This window comes from Oryzias melastigma, linkage group LG17 (genome assembly GCF_002922805.2).
Source record: "Oryzias melastigma strain HK-1 linkage group LG17, ASM292280v2, whole genome shotgun sequence".
NCBI lineage: Eukaryota > Metazoa > Chordata > Actinopteri > Beloniformes > Adrianichthyidae > Oryzias > Oryzias melastigma.
The window spans coordinates 32,845,615-32,865,778 of NC_050528.1; the positions used below are offsets into that span (position 1 = coordinate 32,845,615).

The 20,164-nt window shown below is 41.2% G+C and overlaps 1 protein-coding gene across 1 annotated transcript in view; it reads left to right on the forward strand.

Moving 5' to 3' along the window:
• The first annotated feature begins 2,060 nt into the window (after positions 1-2,060).
• LOC112151249 (neuropilin-1a) overlaps positions 2,061-20,164 on the forward strand; it is an 82,939-nt gene continuing 64,835 nt past the window's right edge. The window contains exons 1-2 of the mRNA XM_024280050.2: positions 2,061-2,738; positions 3,242-3,416. Coding sequence (XP_024135818.1) covers positions 2,672-2,738; positions 3,242-3,416 — 242 coding nt within the window. The 5' untranslated portion in view covers positions 2,061-2,671. The remainder of the gene's footprint in view (positions 2,739-3,241; positions 3,417-20,164) is intronic.

The window sequence follows — 20,164 nt, forward strand, 5'->3', positions numbered from 1 at the left end:
GCAGGGAAGGTGTGCTGAATCAGCAAACTTGTTTTAATTACAGCTTTGACTTCTGGGAGTTTCTTTTCTGTTGTTCAGCATGGAGGAGAGATTTAAACAGACAGAGGTCATAAATCCCTTCAAATTGCATCTTTTTGCATAATTAGTGATTAGGATGATTATTACACCGACGTTCTCTCAGGTTTAGAAGCGTCCAAAATGGCTGACTCAACCCAACCCAGATCCCTGATGAGAAGCAGAACGGCAAGACTTTTTAATGCTATTCTCCCCGCCCTGGAAAAAGACTGGCGGTCTACTCGGGGTGTGCCCCGCCTTCATCCAACAGTAGCTGGGATAGGCTCCAGCAACCCATGACCTTGAAAAGAATTCAGTGGATTAATGGATGGATGGATTCATCACACTGATAGAATGCAAGTCATTCTAAAGAGAGCTTTACCACCCAAAGTCTTTAAGCTCCTTTCCTGACATCCACCGCTTTGCAGTCCTCTGATGTCAGTGATACAATTTAGCATCATGTGTGTTGCTGTTATGGAACCTATCAGATACTAAAAAGAGACATTTCTGTCTTTTTTTGTTTAAATGGGTCATACTATGATTTTATTAAGCTTTTCACAGTGAGCTACATCCACATATATGATCACATATTAACTCTGGAACACTAAAAACAAGTTTTTAGAGGATTACTCAGAAATGTGTGAACGGATCAAAATACCACTTTGGGGTTCTTTATAGTTAGGATTGAACAGTATAATACACTTAAAAGATCAAAAAGTTGTTTTTTCATGGTGTGAATCGTTTAAATAAATTGGTAATTGGACACAATGTAAGTCAGAACTGTTACTGTTGATATATTGTTGTATTAATAGTGATATTTGAAGCTGCTGTACAGACGGTGTTACTCGGTTAACAAAAGTTGGGCCGCAAAAATTTCCAGAAACCAACAGAAGTCATAAAAACAAAAAAATAAACTGACAGTTTACCCATAAAAATCTGACTTTCAGTTAAACTCAAGACACAAACAGGAAAAATACTATTTTAGATGTAGTTAGCTAGACAACAGAAGCTCTGGAATAAACTTCCAGCAGTGTGACTCAGAGTTAAATACCTGCTGCTGAACAGTAGCTGAAGTTTTCCACATGTATTTCTTCAAGATAATCCCGTATAAATTAAATATGTGAACAAACAAACAAGTAAACAAGAATGGCTGTCAAATCCATTCACATTTTAATGTCATAAAGTTCAGCCCATTGTTGTTTTCCACATCAAAGTGATTAATGACATTCTACCACCACGCTGTATGGTCACATGACTTTTTGCTGCATCACGTGTGTTGTCCACTCTGATGGTCATTTCTAATACCTCATTCCAATGAGTATTTTCCAAAGTTGGTTATCGATTTATCTAATTTTGAAACGATTTTATTTTGGTATGGCTTGATTTGATAAGATCATTAACTTGATTAAGACAGATCAACCGGGTTGGATCATGGGAATAGAAATCGATTCACCGCTATATCCCTACAGTTGTTGTTTCACTTGAGTGTTCCATGTTGTTACATAGTTTAAGCCCAGTGACCTAAAGTTTGGTCTATTAGTCACCTGAAAAATGCTGGACTTGGGCTTGGGATCCCAAAAAAAAAACAGGCGCAAGAAAAACGTGTCGCCAGTCGTGAACAGATGAAATTATTTCGTCCATTGAGTCTGTGAAACAATGACTTTAAACTAAATCCTGTAAGTTGTTTAATCGTGTTCAACTCATTGATCTGTATCATAAACCTACATCTTTTATTCATATATTTTGTGGCTTTTCCTGAAATAAATCTGATTGTGGTTTTGAAGAATTTCGCATGAACTCCAACATATAAAGATCAATCGATCACTTGATCAAACGCGGTCAAAGGGAAAAATCTGGGTCATTCGGGAGAGAATGAATTCATCTCCCTTGATCACATTCCCACCTCCTCCTCCTCTGTCCACACCAGGCACCAGACCCGCATGTCACTGAGGGTGCGCGCGATTTCTCCTCCTCCTCCTCCCCCTCCTCCTCCACTAGTAGCGCGCAAGCATGCGTCGGGAGCGCACAGAGGGCGCACCGGTGTCAGTTTCCTCCAGCCCTCCTTCGCAGCGGTGGCTCCTGCTCGTTGCGCGCAGCTGCGTCTCGGAGCAGGAATTTTTGGGGAGTGAACGTTTCTGCGCTCGCCTCGCGCTTGTGACATTTCAGCCGTGGCGGAGAGACGCGGACGCACAGCCGAACTGCGAGGAGCCAGGAGAGCGGCGCTCCGATGCTGATCGAAGCTTAACTCAGCCTTCTTCTCTCATTTTTATTTTATTATTATTTCTCTATTCAGGCTCTTGGAAACATACCACACTCATTCCTGTTGGATATCTAAAGTGAAACATTTGCGCCATCATCCATCCAGCGCGCACGGCTCCCACTTTGGCGGATTTTTCTCTTCATTTTTTAAACATATCTGGATTATTATTTCAACATTGTCTTTTTTTATGGTAACTTGCCCCATCGGGGCTGATTTTTGAAGCTCCAAGATGCTGAGGATCCTACAACCACCAGAGCTCTCACTTTGAGACATTTTTGTCTGTTTTCTCCTCTCCGGACGGACATTTGTTGCCCTTTTATTTTCTTTATTTTGCAGAAACCCCCCTGTTTTTTAAGGATGCTTAGTGGATTGCTTTTGTTCCTTTTCACCCAAGTCCTCTTGGTGTCTTCATTGGCTCAGACCGGTAGGTGTTGACGGCTTATCTGTGCAGGTTACGCGCGGCTGAAGCAGCTCGGCATCGATCCACTTTAGAATTTGGCACCGCTGTTGTTGGCTCTCACCTGTTCTGCGTCTGCGTTCCTCCTGGGCGCAACATTACAGCCAAAACCATCACGTGTTGTGCCGATTTGAATGAGAATTCTCCCTAATTTTATGAGATTTGTCAAAAGATTCTGAAGTTCTCATCCAACAAATAATGCGCTGTCAAACGCGCTGAGGCTTTGTGTCTTTGGGGTTTGGAGCAGCTTTCGCGCGTCTTCCATCTCCAAGCAACAAGCTATTAATTAAGCCATTCGTTGATAATATGAACCGAGATGATTGTGGCGTCATCGCACCTTTTTATATGAAGCCGCTTGGAAGTTTCAGCACATTTTCGTTGTGGGTTTTCGTGCGTTTTGGGATTTTTAACGCATTTGATCTGTTCCACGACGCACGTTCCAAACTGCTCTGCTTTCTCTTGCGGCGCAGATATATGCGGGGGGAACATAGCCATCCGCATCGCGGACTACCTGACCTCCCCGGGTTACCCCAGCGCGTACCCGCCCTCACAGCAGTGCGTGTGGGTCATAACTGCTCCGGAACCGGGCCAGAAGATCCTCATCAACTTCAATCCGCATTTTGATCTGGAGGACAGAGACTGCAAGTAAGAGTTCACTCCTTCTCACCCGTCCTCCCGATACCTCTCCTCCCCTCCCCTCCCCTCCCCTCGCTCTCTCTCTCCCCTCAATCCTGCCTGGATACAGCGGCAAACTCTGCCATCTATTGGTGAAGTGGCTGAACGGCTGCTGTCAGGGCGCGAGGGGGAGATGTGGGAGGCAGAGGGGTATCATTCCTGAAGATGGGCTGTGTCTGTCAGAGGGTTGAGAGTCAGGGCTCTGAAGTAAGTGGATGATTTTAAAAAACGGTCTTGATGGAAATTTGCAGTAGTTTATTGCTTTGAAGTTGGGCGTTTTTTGTGTTTTTAACATGTTCTAGTGGTATTTTTCTTATGATGGAAGACATATATAAAGACAATGAAGATAAAATTACATTTCTGAGGATTTCTTTATTCAAATTGTTCAGAATCAGGAGCTGATAATTTTTTTTTTAGAAAAAGATCATATTTGTGACATGGAAACTATAATGGAGCTCCCCGCTCCATTCTGATGTATCCGTAGACAAATAGATCCATGAACGACTTTGTTTTCCTCGTCTGAGCTGACATCTGGATAAAACCTGTACAGCTGGATAGCTCCAATATTACTCACTATTTTTGTTTCACCGCTAATGTTAGGTTGGAGTTGTGAGGGGCTGTAAGCAAGAACATAAACAAAGGGATGATGGGAAATGGGGGCAGGCTTACCCACCACGACTCAAAAAGATACATTTCTAATGAATTCCTGCCACTCTAGAAAATGTATCCTAGAAAACTACACTGTAAAAAGTGAAACGTTGGATCAATTAACAATAGTTCCATGTAGTAGTTCACTTTCAGTTTATCCCTTTCGGGGTCTCCACAGCATAACAGCACCCACTGTTTCTCATCAGTGATTTGTCAGAGTTTTTACGCCGGATGCCCTTCCTGACGCAACCCTGTACTTGAGGGGCACAGGGACCCAGTTAGGCAGCAGCGTCAAGGGTCTTGCCTAAGGACCCAATCTGGGTGGGGATCAGTGGACAACCCTGGGAATCGAACCCGGGGCTCCTGAGTGTCAGCCCTTCACCTAGCCCACTGAGCTCCATGATTTGTTACATTAAAAATTCTTTTTTTGTTGTTTTTTTAAATCAAATTACATTTTTAAGTTAAGCAAACCATCAACTCAAAATTTTGATTTGATTTAGACTAATAATTTTAAATGTAACAAATTGCCAAACTTTAGTTGATTGATCCAATGTTTCAGTTTTTATCGTCCAGTTTTTTTTTATTTTGGCAAAAAATAATAATCAAAAGACTAATTGGGAGGATTTTAAAAGCTCATAGCTCAATAAATTGGAGCTCACTAACACGATAAAGTGGAGCATGCTAGCTTGATAGTGGAGCTCGCTAGCATGCTACGCCGTCCACAGGCTAGCTAGCGTAGCGAGCTAACCCACTGAGTGCCCACTTAGGCCAATGTGGGCAAACACAGGTGGGCCTCCATTTTCTGCCCACTTTTAACGATATGGGGCCCGCTTGGCCTTGCTGGATGGATCAGTTTAAAAACAGGTGGATGACCGACATGTTACACACAATACCTGAAGTAAACCCACACAGACACCGATACCCCGCCTCTGATGGCAGAGCGTGCTCCCGAGCGCATCCTTCCACACAACGCCGCCTCGTGTGTGTGTATTTTTTTCTTTACGGCAGCTCCTTTGTCCTTTTAAAAGCTCCATAAACAGCTCATGTGTAAATCAGAGCCGGCTGTCAAGCTCTGCCTCACAGATGGGGGTCCTCCAATACTATTGGATCAGGTTTCAGCACCCAGGGACCAATAAAGCATTAGTCCTGGGGACAGATAGAGGAGATCACGTGTCTTTCAGTGGATTACACATCTTCTGTACTCAAAGGCTTCTTTTACCAAAGCTGATTACAGAGTTGTTGTTTTTTTGTCAGGGAGCGGTGTGGAACAGTGCAGCTGAAGCACTTAATGAAACCTAATAAATCCTGGCGATAAAAGTGTGGACAGTGGTTGTGCAGTCCTCTTCCAGCTCTAGAATAAAACATCCAATGTCATCACCGATGAGGCGGTGGGACTCGTCGACCTGATTCCCTGGCCGGCTGTCAAAAGCGGCATCAAACCCGCAGCTCTGACCTGGCCGCTCTGCTGTCACCTCAGCAAGTCGCTTGGCCGCTGCCTCGGGGGGGGGGGTCCTCATTGCTCGATTGCTTCCATTATTTGTTGTGCGAGTTTCTGTTGGACGATGGTGGCGTGGAGCACATTGGCAGGAGCGGGCTTGTGTTTGGGAAGGACTTAAGCGTTCCAAATGTGGCCGTGGAGAGGGGGGGGGTCTCGGTGCCTTTTGAGGGGGGAGTTGTAATCGATCTCCGAGAATCAGCAGTGAAAACGGATTTTACTTAAAGGATTTTTTCCCTTCATTTGTGTTGTTTATCTTTTTTTGTTGTTGTTCTGGATCTGTCAGAGTATCTAACACATCTCTAGAAAGACGTGAGGAAACTCAACAAATAAATAAAATATGAAAATAAACTGAAAGTCTTTTGATTTATGACTCCAAATTTATAGTTTGTACTTTTCCGAAGCCTCATCCACAGTAAGTTCATGTATCTGTGGTTTAATCCACTAAATCATAGAGATTTAAAAACCCTGTTGCCTTCCTTATACCCCCTCTTTAATGATGCTGTAGGACGGAGCTTCACGCTGCTCATATAACACAGGAAGCCTTTCTGCTCCTTTTCTGCTATCTGAGGTGAATAAAGTCAGCTTCTCAGCAAAGTTCTTCAAAAACAAATGTTTGAGTTTTTTAAGGAAAACATCAGAGTTAGATTGAAGCATTTGAACAAATCTCTTGCTGTTTTTGACCCTTTTTGACAATTATTACTCTGAATTGTGTGAGCTCTTTTAGATTGATGGTACTTGGAACTTAGTTTTTTAAGTTTTTAAGATCTTAAGATAAAAGCAGACTGATGGAAGTGAAGTTTTAGCGTTTATTTGGGAAAAAGAAACTCTTATATTGCTCTAAATGGTCCCTTAGACGTGCAGGTGATTGTGTGTGCCTGTGTTTGATTGTGTGTGTGTGATTGTGTGATCCTTCAAAAGACTGGAACCATGGGTGGACATGTCCAGGGTGTACCCCGCCTTTGCTCAAAGTAGATGGGATAGGCTCCAGCAAATATTTGACCCTCTAAAAAAGAATTGAGGCACTTTGGAAGATGGATGGATGGATGAATACACAGATGGATGAATAGATACGTGGATACGTGGATGGATGGATGGATGAATAGACACGTGGATGGACTGATAGACCTGGACTGATAATTCTAAATTATTGTCAAATTGCTGACAATCCTCACTCCAATGTTGATACACATGGGCTTAATGAGACTAAGTTAATCCTGACTGATGTCAAATGAAGCTTCATTTTATGTTATTTGGGTCAAATTTAACCAGATTGTCGTCACAAACAAATCCGACATAAACCAGATTTAAACGTTAATGGAAAGCAGAAAGCCGTTAATCTCTTTTTGGAAACTGATGTCGTCTAAAACCTTTTTGCTCGGCCTGAAAACAGTCTGACGACACAAAGAAGTTCAGACTTCCATTAGAGGAAACTCAGGAAATCCTCACATTTAAGAAGCATGCAGCAGAAATGCGGCATTTTTCACCCTGATTTCATCCGCTGAACACTGTGAACAGGGAACTGATGACAAGACATGTTGCCAGGAACTAAGTCCATCTTTTAGCCAACAGTTGCTGAACTAATGCGTCAGTCGGAGCTCAAATAAAACCCTGCAGCTCTCGCCTTTCTCAGTCAACCTGACAGCTATGTGCTGTTGACATACTTTCAGTAATTCTATAGGAAATTCAAGCCTGTGGGACATTTGTTTTTCTAACTTCCTAGCATGTCATTTATGGTAAGTCAACATTGTCCTAATTGAAATTCATTGCTGCGAAAACAGCCCGGCCTCCGCCGTCATTAGAAAGCATTCCCCGCTCGCCCGTTTCTCCCATAATTAAGTTATTGGAGCAAAACGAAACAAACATCTTCCTTTTGGCTGTGAGACGTCCGCAGCTCAGCAGGAGAAGAGGCAAAAGGCGGCAGCTTTCACCACGTCTGTCAGCGCAATTTGTAATTTTACTGCTTTAATTCAAAAAAGTTCATGTTGGATTAGAGGCTCCTTAAATACTGCCCCATTAAAGGGCAAGTGTGGGAGGAGGTATGTGATACTTCCAGGCACTTAAAGACTTCAAAATTGTGTTTTTAACATGTTATTCTAGCATTTTCTCATGATAAAGGACATAAATAAAAAAAAATTATGCATTTCTGGTTAATTTTTTGTTCAAATTGTTGTTAATCAGGAGCAGAAGAAAAAAATACCATTGAAAAGGGCTGATTTGTGACATAGAAAATACACTCTCAGCAACCGGAAGGGGAAGAGGGGACGGGGTCAATGTGGGGTTTGATTTTAACAAAATAATCCAGGAGTTTTTTTTATTTTTTTTCTTTAATGACCACTCCAGTCATTTTTTAAAGATATTTTTGCAACAATTTTTCAAATCATTGTGCGACACAAGCAGATGAAAAAAATGCAATTTGTAAAAGAAAGTGGCATAAAAAATCCAGTGGGCGGGGCCACAAACTCCCTGCTCCGCCTCATTGTGATAGATCCTTTGTTTTCCTAGTCCAAGCTATTATCTGACTCTGGATTGTTTCGATATTTGTTGGGGGTGTGAGAGGTTGTAAACTAGCAGGAGAGCATGTGAACAGAGAGCTTTCAGTAACGAGAAAGGGAAGAGGGGCGGGGTTTGTGCCAACAGTTCCGCCCACAACTCAGGTGAACTTCTAAGGAATTCCTGCTGCTCTGCAGAAGCTATGTTCTAGAAAATGACATATTTTTCAATTTTAGCCAAAATCAGCATATTCTTAATTAAATAAAAAAAAAACTCTGGAACACTGAAAATAGATCAGAGTGAGATTTCAATATACTTGAGGGTTTCCTAAGTGGCATTTCTGCAAAAATATTAACATTCGAAGGTAATAACTCACTCTCATTCAATCAAATGAAATTGTTGCATCTTCTCAGGTGAATTTTGATAGTCAAATAGATCAACTTCTGATCCAAATCATCCCTCTGATCATAGCAAAACAGAAACAGCCATAACTCCACCACCGGTCCTGTTCTTCCACAAAGAGATTCTCCTCAGGGAACAGAACCAGCAACACTTCTCCTCCAGCATATTAGGATCTGTCGGCTCTGCTTCTTATCTGGAGGAGAACCAGAAAAAGCCTCGTCTCACGTTTGAAATAGCCAACGACGAGCAAAGAGAAAATAGCGATGAAGAACATGCGTCGGTGGACGGATAATTTGGGACATCTTTTTAGGTGTTGGCTGGACTTTTTTTTTCCCGCCCACAGGAGGATGTACTGACACAGTTTACACCCCCACACAAAAACACAGGCAGACAAACTTTCTGTCACTTCTGTGCCTACACTTACACATTGATGCCCTCTCAAAAAAGGAAATTATTAAATTATTCTTTTTTTTATTTCCTTTTGGTGTTTTAAATCTAGTTTTGTTAATCTGGTTTAGATTAGTAACCAAAAATGGTCTTAAATGAAAGAATAATCACAAAGAATAATAAAAAAACATTTTTTTAGCTTTTCAAAATTGCCTAAATAATACACATTAATGTTTGACTATTCCCTTCTCTTAGATATTGGTGAGTTTAGCTTTAATTTAGACACAGAAATCTGACATCAGATGACAAAATTAAAAAAGTAAAGCCACGAGCTGCACTGAATGGCCCCATGCCCCCTCAAACCACTCCGGACACCCCCTCACTGGCTGAGTGGCTGCTTCACTCTCCGCTTCTGCCCCTGCCACCCTGGTCACAGCTAAACATGACAAATTCATGAATAAAAAACACTTGTTTTTAAAATGGCGGCTGTCTGTTGGTTTTATCTCCATAGAAACCATTTTATTTTTTGGTTGCCTGGTGGTGACGAACAGGTCAATGTCATTTTAATGAGAATCGGCTAAAGTACATTTCTGGATTTCCTTAGCAACAAGGCTTTTTTGTTAACCACGACCACATTCCTAATATGTCCATATCGTATAATATATTGTTTCGTTCAGCTTGAGCAGGTTATTCATGTTTTCTCACTATTGCAGTAAGAAATGTACAAACAACAGCCCAAGCTAACACCATTTAAAATCTACAAACTTTATTTCCTGCTGGTTTTCCCAAACAGCTTTCCAATGAGGCTTGAAGAGTTATGAGGGGAGAGATGGAAATCATGAGGAGAAGGAGAAACTTGTAGCTGGTTCTAAAGGGGATTTTTTTTTTCTTTTTTGAAAATTTAAGATGGCGGCCTCTTCTCGAGGTCAAAGGTAAAAACAAGCTTTAGTTCTGGTCGTAGACATAAGCTGGTGGCATGTGTGTGAATTTTTGTGAAGATTGCTTGACTAAAAGTTTTCCCATATTGTAAGAAAATGTGAAACTTCACACTTTGCTCCAAAATGGCAGCCAATTTGTAGCTCCTGTCCAGTGGCCATCCCATAATAATTTCTAAACTTCCTTTGGATATACCTGTGTTGTTTTCTTTTTGTCAGTGGATTTTGAAATGTTTGGTTTGAGCTTCATGAGAGATTTCGGCCTCCTTCATTTCTTTAAGGCGGTTTGTCCCGCTGGGATGTCATCGGTTTTTATGCCCAAAATTCACTTTCACCTGGTAACAGGCATGTGCAAATTTTGGTGAGTTTTTAAGGATGTGGTGGAAGCAACATTTTCACTCAAACTGTTAGAAAGAAGAAATACAGTTTCGGTTTTGGAGTCCAGGCGTGCTGCGGGACATACAAATGTCAGCAGTAAACAGTAGAGCTGGGTTGATACAATCTTTTCATTGATTTGAATCAATCCAAGCTTAATAGATCAATAATCGATCTATAAAAATAGAGATTGATCTAATGCATAAAGCTAAAGTCTGCTAGCTTGATGCTAACGTATAATGGGATTTCCCATAGGACAGCTAATGCTAACGCTCGGTCGACCTAAACATACATTGTTGACTAAATGAACATCTTTATAACCTCAGACATGAATTTTCCAAACTCTTTTAAGGAAATTTTTTTAAAGTAACCATGTGTGGTCTAAAACACAGTTTTTTGTTCATACTTTCTTCCTCCTCTGGAATAAGGTGTAATGATATAGGGTGATCACCACCTAGTGGCCAAACTGAAACGTCCTCCAGGAGAAGTAGAACAATTGTTGGAGCTTCTCGTTTTGAGAATCCTTTTAACACTGTATGGTATCAATAATCTCATTATTTCACTAACATATTTTACAATGTGTGAACTTTATCAAATTAATATGACAATCTTCAAAATGTATATAGATTATTAATGCAGTTCTAAACAAATGTGTCTGAACGTGTAAACTCAAAATGGAATTAAATTGAGAGGATCGAAAGAATAGAAAAAAAAAAAATCAAATCGATCCAGGCTCTGGTGAATCGAATCGATTGTGGAAACAGAGATGAGGAACTCTGGGCTCGGAGGCTCACTTTATTTCCAAATGCTTTGAGACTGTAGTTCACCTGGATCAGGCGTCTGAGGTCAGTCAGAAGCTTGGAAAACACAGGAGAACAGCCCTAGAGGCTTGATGTTGTCCGTCTGTGACATAAAGGCTAATTTAAACCTGCCATGCAGGACTGGTGACCCTGAACACAATGAAACCAGATGAGGCAATTTATAGCTTGAAGCATTAAAAAGAAACTAGCAGTATAGTTGTAAAACCCAGTTTAAGATGTGACAGATTTAAGGGATGAGGGTTTCTTTGTCACGCTTGGCGAGTTAAGATAATTTTTTTTTTGTTCCTACAATTTTTTGGGTGAAAACTATCTAAATCAAACCATTTAAACTGATGAGGAGTTAAAAAAAAAAAAAAGCAGAATAAAGAGTTTCCACATTTTTGGATCTTTTGCAGCTCGCTCCCTGAATAGTCAGGAAATGTTTCCTTAAGCCAAATGGTCACAAGACCAGCATCTCACAGGCCGTCAGCATCACATGGATGGAAACACACTCGTTTTCTTTCATGTGATGTTTAGTAGTGATGTTTTTTTTCCCTGTTTTTTTTTAAATTAGCCTGGGAGCATCTAGAGTTGTCCCAGAATGTCTTATTCACTAGTGTTTTGACTTGCAGAGATGAATCAGAGGAGTGTGGATTGTGGTTAGAACAATAGAGAAGGTCATGTCTGGATGAATCCAGAGATGGTTGGATTCTGAGCATGAATCTTGAAAAAGTATGTTTTTTTTTTTCTGAGTAAGTGAAAGAGCAGGGATGGATTACATTATATTTGTTGGCAGATAAAAGTCAAGACAGTGTTGGGAATTGATTAAAAGGAGTGGCCAAGAAAATGGAGAAATAAATGAAAGAACAAAAAAGGGATTGAGTTGGTCCGATGGCTCCAGAGACGGATAGATGGATGGTGGTTAGATAGATGGGTGTCAAAATGAAAGGGTGCCTCTATGACCTACATTAGCGATGGCCTAATGCTTTATGGCTGATGGATATTTCAGATCCCGATGGACAAATGGATGACAAAAGTGACGGGACAGAGCCAGGATCAATAAATAAGCAGATGACGGACAAAGAAAGCTGGGGTGGTGAATTGATGGATTGGTGGTTGGATTATAATGAAGAGGTGGCAGGAGGGATACGTTGATGTTCATCTAATGATGCAACAGATGTATCATTAGATAGAGGAATAAATGTGTTCTGGAAGACAAATGCTTTGATGTGGTAATTAGTTACCACAATGAAATGTATGAATGAGTTGTTCAGAAGTAAATAAAGGATAACTCAAGGTTGAGTCCAAATTTTCTCACTACTTAGAGCACTATATAGGGCAGGGATAAGTAACTCCAAGCCTCGAGGGCTACTCTGCATGATTTCCAGATCTCCAAGCCCTACTCATGACTGATTACCTGTGTCAGGTGTGTCCAGCCAATTAGAACGTACCAGATCAGGGGATGTTTGGAAACATGCAGGAATACGAGGCCTGGAGATGCTTATTCCTGATATAGGTTTTTTTGTAGTATTTTTAGTATCCAAATCATTGACTGTATACAAGAACTGGAGCAAGTGAGTCTGATGTCATTCATAGAAAATGACTTACTTTCAGCTCCAACAAAATGACGCCAATACAGTCACCATTTTTTTGCAATACAGACACGTCAGTAAGCGATGACTTGTCTGAGCCGATCTGAGCCACCAATTCCATAGCGACCACGCTCACCAATCAGGAGTTAGCTTCTTGGAAGCCCACACCCCTACCACTTGAAAGACACAAAATCTGTCACTCAGGCATCTGATCAGTTTAGAACTTCAATAATAAAATATTTTGGGGAAGAAAAGACGTAAAAAAAAGTATCAGAGCTAGAAAAGTTATTCTGACAAATAGAATGACTGAGTAATAGCTGCTTATTTCTCTACTGAAGTCTGTGGGATTTTATCTTCTTGGAGCCAAGAGGTACTTCCCCTTTGAAATACTATGGGGGAGGGGGTCACTCAGTCCATTTCTCCTATACAGTCAAGGGTCCAAAATCTACAATTCCAAAATCCAGTGCCTAGGAAATTGCCAAAAGAATCTACAGAAAACCTGTGTGCTTTGGCGATATATAGACCACAATGCATTTTGTTTAGATGATTTGTTATTTGAGAAATTACAAATATTTAATCAAAATTTTATATAAATCCTCATAGTTTTCATCATCAGACCACAGCCGATTCATAAATAGTGTTCAAATGTTTAGATTTTTTAGATTTTTACTTCTCCAAGCAGTTGGATGGCTCTGTGGGTTAAGTATAGGATTTTTCACCCAGGAGCCCTGGGTTCGATTCCCAGGGTTGTCCACTGATCTCCATCCAGATTGGGTCCTTAGGCAAGACCCTTGACCCTGCTGCCTAACTGGGTCCCTGTGCCCCTCAAGTACAGGGTTGTGTCAGGAAGGGCATCCGGCGTAAAAACTCTGCCAAATCACTGATGCTAAACAGTGGGAGCTGTTACGCTGTGGCGACCCCAGAAGGGATAAGCCGAAAGGTGAAGAAGATATTTTTACTTTAGCAAATATAATTGCAAGACAAAGTATGTGAACCATTTGGGAACGCCTCAATTTCTGTACAAAATGGACACATGATGTGTTCTCTTTAATCTCAATCTAAACCACAACGATGGAGAAAATCATTGCCTGCTTAAATCACACCAATTTATGTTTACATGGAACACAATCATGTTTGCGCATGGTGGCGCAGTGCTCCGCGCACAGTGCTTAGCACAGCAAGAAGGCCCCTGATTCAAGTCCCAGCTGGGGGACCTGAAACAGAATCTCCAAAGGGAGACCTTTCTGTACGGAGTTTGCACATTCTCTCTGTGCATACATGGGTTTTCTCCGGAGACTCCAGCTTCCTCCCAGGGTCTGAAAATATGCTTCATAGGTTAATTGGTGACTCCAAATTGTCTCTAGGTGTGAATGGATCTGCGGCTGTGGCCCTGAATCAGACTGCCGATCTGTCCAGGGTGCATCCTTCCTTCATCCACGAGTGGCTGAGTTAAGCTCCAGCAACCCCGTGACCCTGAAAGGGACAAAGTGGTTCAGAAAATGGATGGATGGACAATCGCGTCCAGTTTATGCATAAAACCAAGTAATTCCAAAGGGTTCACATTTTTCTCCTGCATCTTTATTTGCCATTAAAACAACAAAAAACTAGTGAACATGTCTGAATTGGGTTCAAATCCAGGGCACTAGCTAGTCCTGCAATATAAAGTATTTTTCTTCAATCGCAACAACTGAAAGCCTCTTGTGCTGGACATATTGTACTATTACAATAGGGAGTTATAAATCTTCCGACACATGAAGTGTATATCTGTATAAACCCCTTTTGTATTTGAGGTTAAACTTTATTTATATTAAGTTTGTGTGCACTGCTTGTAGAAAAAATATTGAGTGAAATATAATCTTTTAGGGGTTATGGAGTAGTGAGGGAATTTGGACAAACCCATAAGATAGTTGGAATGATCGAGAAAAAAGAAAGACGTGGGGTTCAGTCAGGTCTCTGCGGTTGACATTAAGTACAGAATGTACAGAATGCGGAGTGGAAGGTTATCCAGTTGGATGAACTCTGAAGCTGCAGAGCAACAGTGGTCAATGACTGTGCTATCAGATGTTTGGGCCTGTCCTTCGGTGCAGAGAAAACCTGTCCTCATCAGCGACCGCTTTCATGTGGCTTCAGGCCGGCCGCTTCGTTCACTGGTCCTGTCGTCCGCCTAACTCGGCTTTGTCATTTTCAGAGAAAAATGAAAGCGTCTTTCCCACACGGTTGTACTTTTTTCTTCCATTCCGCAAAACACCAAACAAACAGAACGATGAACCGTGGCCACAAAATGATTACTCTGTGGCCCACATCCAAGCAGATCTGAGGAGTGAACCTTTAAAAATAAGCTGGATGTTTGCTCTGCGTTCCTGCAGGGAAATGCTGCTTCTTTTAGTCTCTTTGAGATGAAGCTGATCCATGAGAATTGGCTCAAGGAGCCACAGTTTGTCTATTTTCTCTGCCAAACTGTCTTCATAAACAAATAGGATTTGGGTTTCTTATTAATAAGGTTAAAGTGGGAATGCCTAAATTGGAATTGCATTCTTCCTGGATTTCTTTCCACCAGAGACTTCCAGAAAGACTAAACTTCTACACTGCATCAAAGTCTCAGTGTGGTATTTTCTGCTGCAGGGTTAAAGTGCCAGGTCATTAAATCCTTCATCCTTCATCGAACTGAAAGGGGGATGGGGCATTGAAAACGAGGAGCAAATATAGTGCTGGAGAAAGAGATTGATCTCTGAGTGGAAGGGAGCGCAACCGGGGCAAAAGGAGAGGAGAAACAAAGAGGAGGAGTGGAGGGAGATCAGAGGGGCATGGAGAGACTGAGGGTGACAGAGGGCTTCGGCTTGGTGAATCATGGTCAGCCTCGTCCTGACCCCAGTGACAGTCCTCTCACTGTTTCTCCTGCTCCTCCTGCAGCCTCGGGCTGCTCTGTCACTTCTCCTTAAGCCAGGTCCTTGTCTTTTCTACTCTGAACTCCTTGTGCACTTGTCATGACTTCCCCATCTTTTTTTCTGGTCACCATATGTTCCTGCCTGTCTCTGTACAAGTTAATAAAACATGGAGAAAAAGCAAGTTGAGCTGCCTTTGCTGGTGGTTTTGTTTAGCAAGAAATGAACAGAATAGACCGTCACCGCCTTCTCACAGATGCTTTTATTTTTTTTAAGTTACCAGTATAGCACACGCTTCACTTCATTTTTACGTTTTAGCTAACATATCTGATGTTGTGTAATTTCTTTGCAAAGTTGTCATTATTTGCCCAATAGTTTGTGTAATGACCGAAATAATCAAAATCATAATCTAAAACTAATCTCTCGATGCAAAAAAAAAAATAAATCTCTCAACATTTCAGAGGAGAACTATCCGATTCACCAAATAGCATTTACTAGCTCTGTTTCACATGTGTTGTCTTTCTCTGTTTAGATGAAGAACTTCACTGATCTCTTTCAAATGTTTAGAGTAAATATTTAGGCAAGCACTTCTGTGATGCAGCAAAGAAAAACGAAAAAAATCAGCATTTTGGCTCCATGTGTCACAAAGCTTAAAGTTTAGCTAACATGCTTACTCAACAAAGTGTGGGGAAAAAAGTTGCAAACATGACTCTGATTCACATACTGTTGAAAATTTTAACTACGAGACATAATAAGTCACTTTGTATCTAAAATTCTAGTTTTTATTCCACTGTTTTAGTTTGTACAACAATGCTAGGTTTAGCATGCTATTGCTAAGTTTTTAAAAACTGTGAAGAAGTTTAAAGCTTTATTGAGGTTGTGTCTTGTCAATATTGTATTACTATTATTAAGCACATAATAAAAAAGGCTGTGAAAAGGCTAAGCTAGGTGTGTACGCCTGCCTGGTGCCAGAATTTTAAATTTACCTGACAGCAAATGTAATTATTGACTTCCACCTTTTATTCACTACACCATAGTTAGAACAGTGGAAAAAACACAGGCATATAAACAGACTTTCACCAGCTGTCTCTTGTCTCTCAGCAGCAAATATTTGCTCAGTTAGAGGAAAGGTGAACTTTGAATCCTGCTATTGTTTCTCTGACACGAGGGAATATTATTTAGAGCCGCTTTTCCAAACATTTATGGCCACAAAGTGTGCGAATCCACTTATACGTATGGAAACACTGATCCAGACAAGGCAGATACACAAAAACAAAAGAAAAAATCCGCTTGAATGAATTGGGATTGTTTTTGTAAACCTTTGAGGTAACATTGAGCTTTGTGCCAACTTTTACACACAAATGAAAACATGTCCGATTAGATCTTTAACAAGCGGATTAAAGGGGAGAAAAAGGGGGGAGAAACCCACTTAGCAGTGTCTCACACACAGGATTTACAGGAGGCTCTCGCTGATATCCTCCAGATGTCCTGAGAGCATCTACACCCCCCCATGCATGACAAGGGAAGGGGCTTCCATCAGCGTCAACAGCTGCAGCGGGGATGCAGGTTGTTTTAACTGCTATGATGCTCATTTATTCCCTGTAATCTCACATTAAAGCTCAACACGTTCAAATCATCCGCCGTGAACATCTGTTAAAAAGTAACAGTCAAAACAACAGATTTGCATTAGATGATGATGATTGTTTGTTTTTCCATAACGGTGGAGCTGGGATCATAAATGGATGGACTTGGTCTCCTGCTGGTTTCTGCATCCCGAAGCTTCAAAATCAGCATTTTTGATTGTTGCCATCTTTTCCATCTCATTAAGACGGTTAACCAGCACAATTCCACTTCAAAGTCTTCCTATTTTGGGACCTCAAAGAGTCGGTGTTGCTGTTTATTTTGGAATGAAATGTCAAATTGTCACTTCTGCTACTTTTATCAACAAATCTGTAAACTACACGGCTGAGGATTGGCTTCACTTCCACCACCAAAACACAAAGGCTAGAGGAGGTCAGAGTCAGGATACGCAGGCTGAAGGTCAGCCAGCAGGTCAAGCTGTTGACCTTTTATGATGATGAGCAGCCTGGGAGGTTTGGACCCATTTTTGGACTGGCATGATGGGAAACCGGCTCCCAGAGGAGCTGAAAGGGTTGTTTAGTGGCGGATCAAACAAAAGCCTCTTTTCTTATTGCTCAGCTAGGAATGTGTTGCGTCTGTCTGGGGAAAATTGCCCAAGGGTGACCTCCAGTTGAGGAGGATGCTTGTACACACGTCTTGTGGGGAAAGATCTGATAAATATGTGGGAGGCCAACAAACACACAAGTTGAAATGGATCAAATTAAAACACTGAGGCGATCTTTGAGGTCAACTCCAAATCACGGACTTTGATGCTGTCTGTCTGCCTCAGAAACTTCATTATACACTAACTATCTGCTTGAAAGAGCCGAGTGAACACTGGAGCGATGATATGTCATGAGGTATGAGTCTGACTGCTGAATGAGGGGAACTCAGCTGGTTTTTCTCCACAACCGTGAGCTTTCATCAAATCAAATCGGCCTTGTTTAGGCCTTCGTCACATGCACCAGCACAAAGTGTTGACCCATACAGGTGCTACTGGTAGTTGGGTTGTTTGGGCCCATGAAGGGTCATAAAGATGAGTGTCTGAAGTGAATAGTTTAAGTTAATGCAAGTAAATGGGTGTTTCAGGCTTCCACACTAAAAACTCTCGCGTTCATCAATCGCTACACAAATTTCTAAGACAGTTTCTGGGGTTTACATATAAAATGCATGGCCACTGAAACTGTGCTGAAGATTGAACTAGATTAAAGCATATCGTGTGGGCGATGGACAATTGTCCATCGACTCTTCTGTCAATTTTTTTTGGTTATTTTTATTGCTGAACTTTTTTTGCAAAAATGTGTTTCCTACTAAGAAACTATTGTGCAATTTAAAAAATGATTCTCATTTGTAAAGATTCATTTATTCATGCAACCTAAAAAATAAAGTCAGAGAAAATTGAGAAATGACATTTTTGTGATTTTTTTTTTTAGAATAACTGAAAATATACTTTATTGTGCTGTTTTGTGATATATGTATATTTATATATATCGTTACTGTTATATAAAATTATTTATATCTTGATATACAATTTTTCCGTATCGCTCAGCACTACTGTGGTTAAAGAAATGTGTTTCTCATCCGCGCCACGAGCACGACACGGATTAGCCTTCGGTTATGGCTACTCCTAAACAAAAACTTTCAGAAAACGCTTCAGCTTCAAATGCCCCAACAATTGGAGAGATAGGGAAGAGTCGGTGGAAAAGGGAAGCAATTCGGATTCAACAGCAAGTCTCAACAGTTAGTCTTTCAGTAATTGGGAATGCACTAGTATAAGAAAAATCCTGAAGCAAGAGTCAAGAGATTTACACAATTTCTATATTTTGCACCAAGCCACTCCCAGCTTTAGGGGACGGACATGCGCTAGTAAACCGTAGAAAAAGAAGAAGAAGAACCCCTTCCCTGCTTGTCCAGTGTGAACATCATGGGCTAAACAAAGAATGTGTTTAGCTCGTTCAAGAATGTGCATCACATGCCCGGTGTGAACGTAGCCATAAGGGAAGTGCAGGTGTGTCTTACAGTTCCCTTGAGACTCATGTGGCCATATAGATGAACATAATAAAAACTGAACGTACAATTGTCGTATGTGTAGGAAGTGTATCGTGAAGTATTTGTAATGTTAAAAATGTAAGCTACACACACTTTTTAAGTATGGGATGTTGTCACACAGGGACCCTTACACCACCTTGTATTTGTTAGTAAGATGTGTGCACAAATGCTGCACGCACATGATGTGGAGGTGATACATCATCACATTCTCCTTCCCATGTCGTCACATATTCACATTTGTGTAATGACACCACTTTTTGACATGCTGGCTCTTCGAGAAATCAAGGGTCTGTAACCCACGGGATGCAGTATCCGGAGGTGGTACTGGACACGGACTGGATCAGCACCCTAACCCAGTACCCAACCCTAACCCTGTTACCGGACGCGCCACCAGATGCAGTACAGTTGTAGGTAGCAGATGTGCTCGGCCTGTCAGATCGGCTCGGGGGCTTGCGACTAGTGATGACGTCACACAACTGTAACAAACGAGTTGGCTAATTTGCTGTTTTTCTGTACTGAAACTGATGTTTACAATAAAGTTTATTTTTTAAAAAAGAAAAGAAAAAGTGTTAAGATCTGCTCGGGCTATTATTTATTATTTTGGCATTGACAGATCCTTCACTAATGTCTGCTCTCCTCAGTGTTTGTGAGCTGCATATTCTAGCCTGACTTCAACCGGTCCGTGCGACCAGAAAGAAGTTCAACATTGGCAGGATGTATTTAGAAAAAATAGGTGCGAATAACTACTTTCTTTTTTTTTTTAATGTGCGACCAACCACAAGCTAGCATGCTACTCGCTAGCACCCACTTTAGCTCGGACGTCATGCTTCCCAGCCTGATTTCTCTCTATTAAATTAACGATCATTATCCTGTGATGATTCCTCTTGATCAGATTATTTCGTTGTCAAGGTTTCTGCGTCTGATTGCAAATATTCCTTCTCCTTTTGTGATTCTTAACATATTTGTTCGGACCTCCTCGGTTTTTTACTCGGGGTGAATCTGTGCATTGTTATGGCGGAAGTGTGTCATTCCCTATGTCA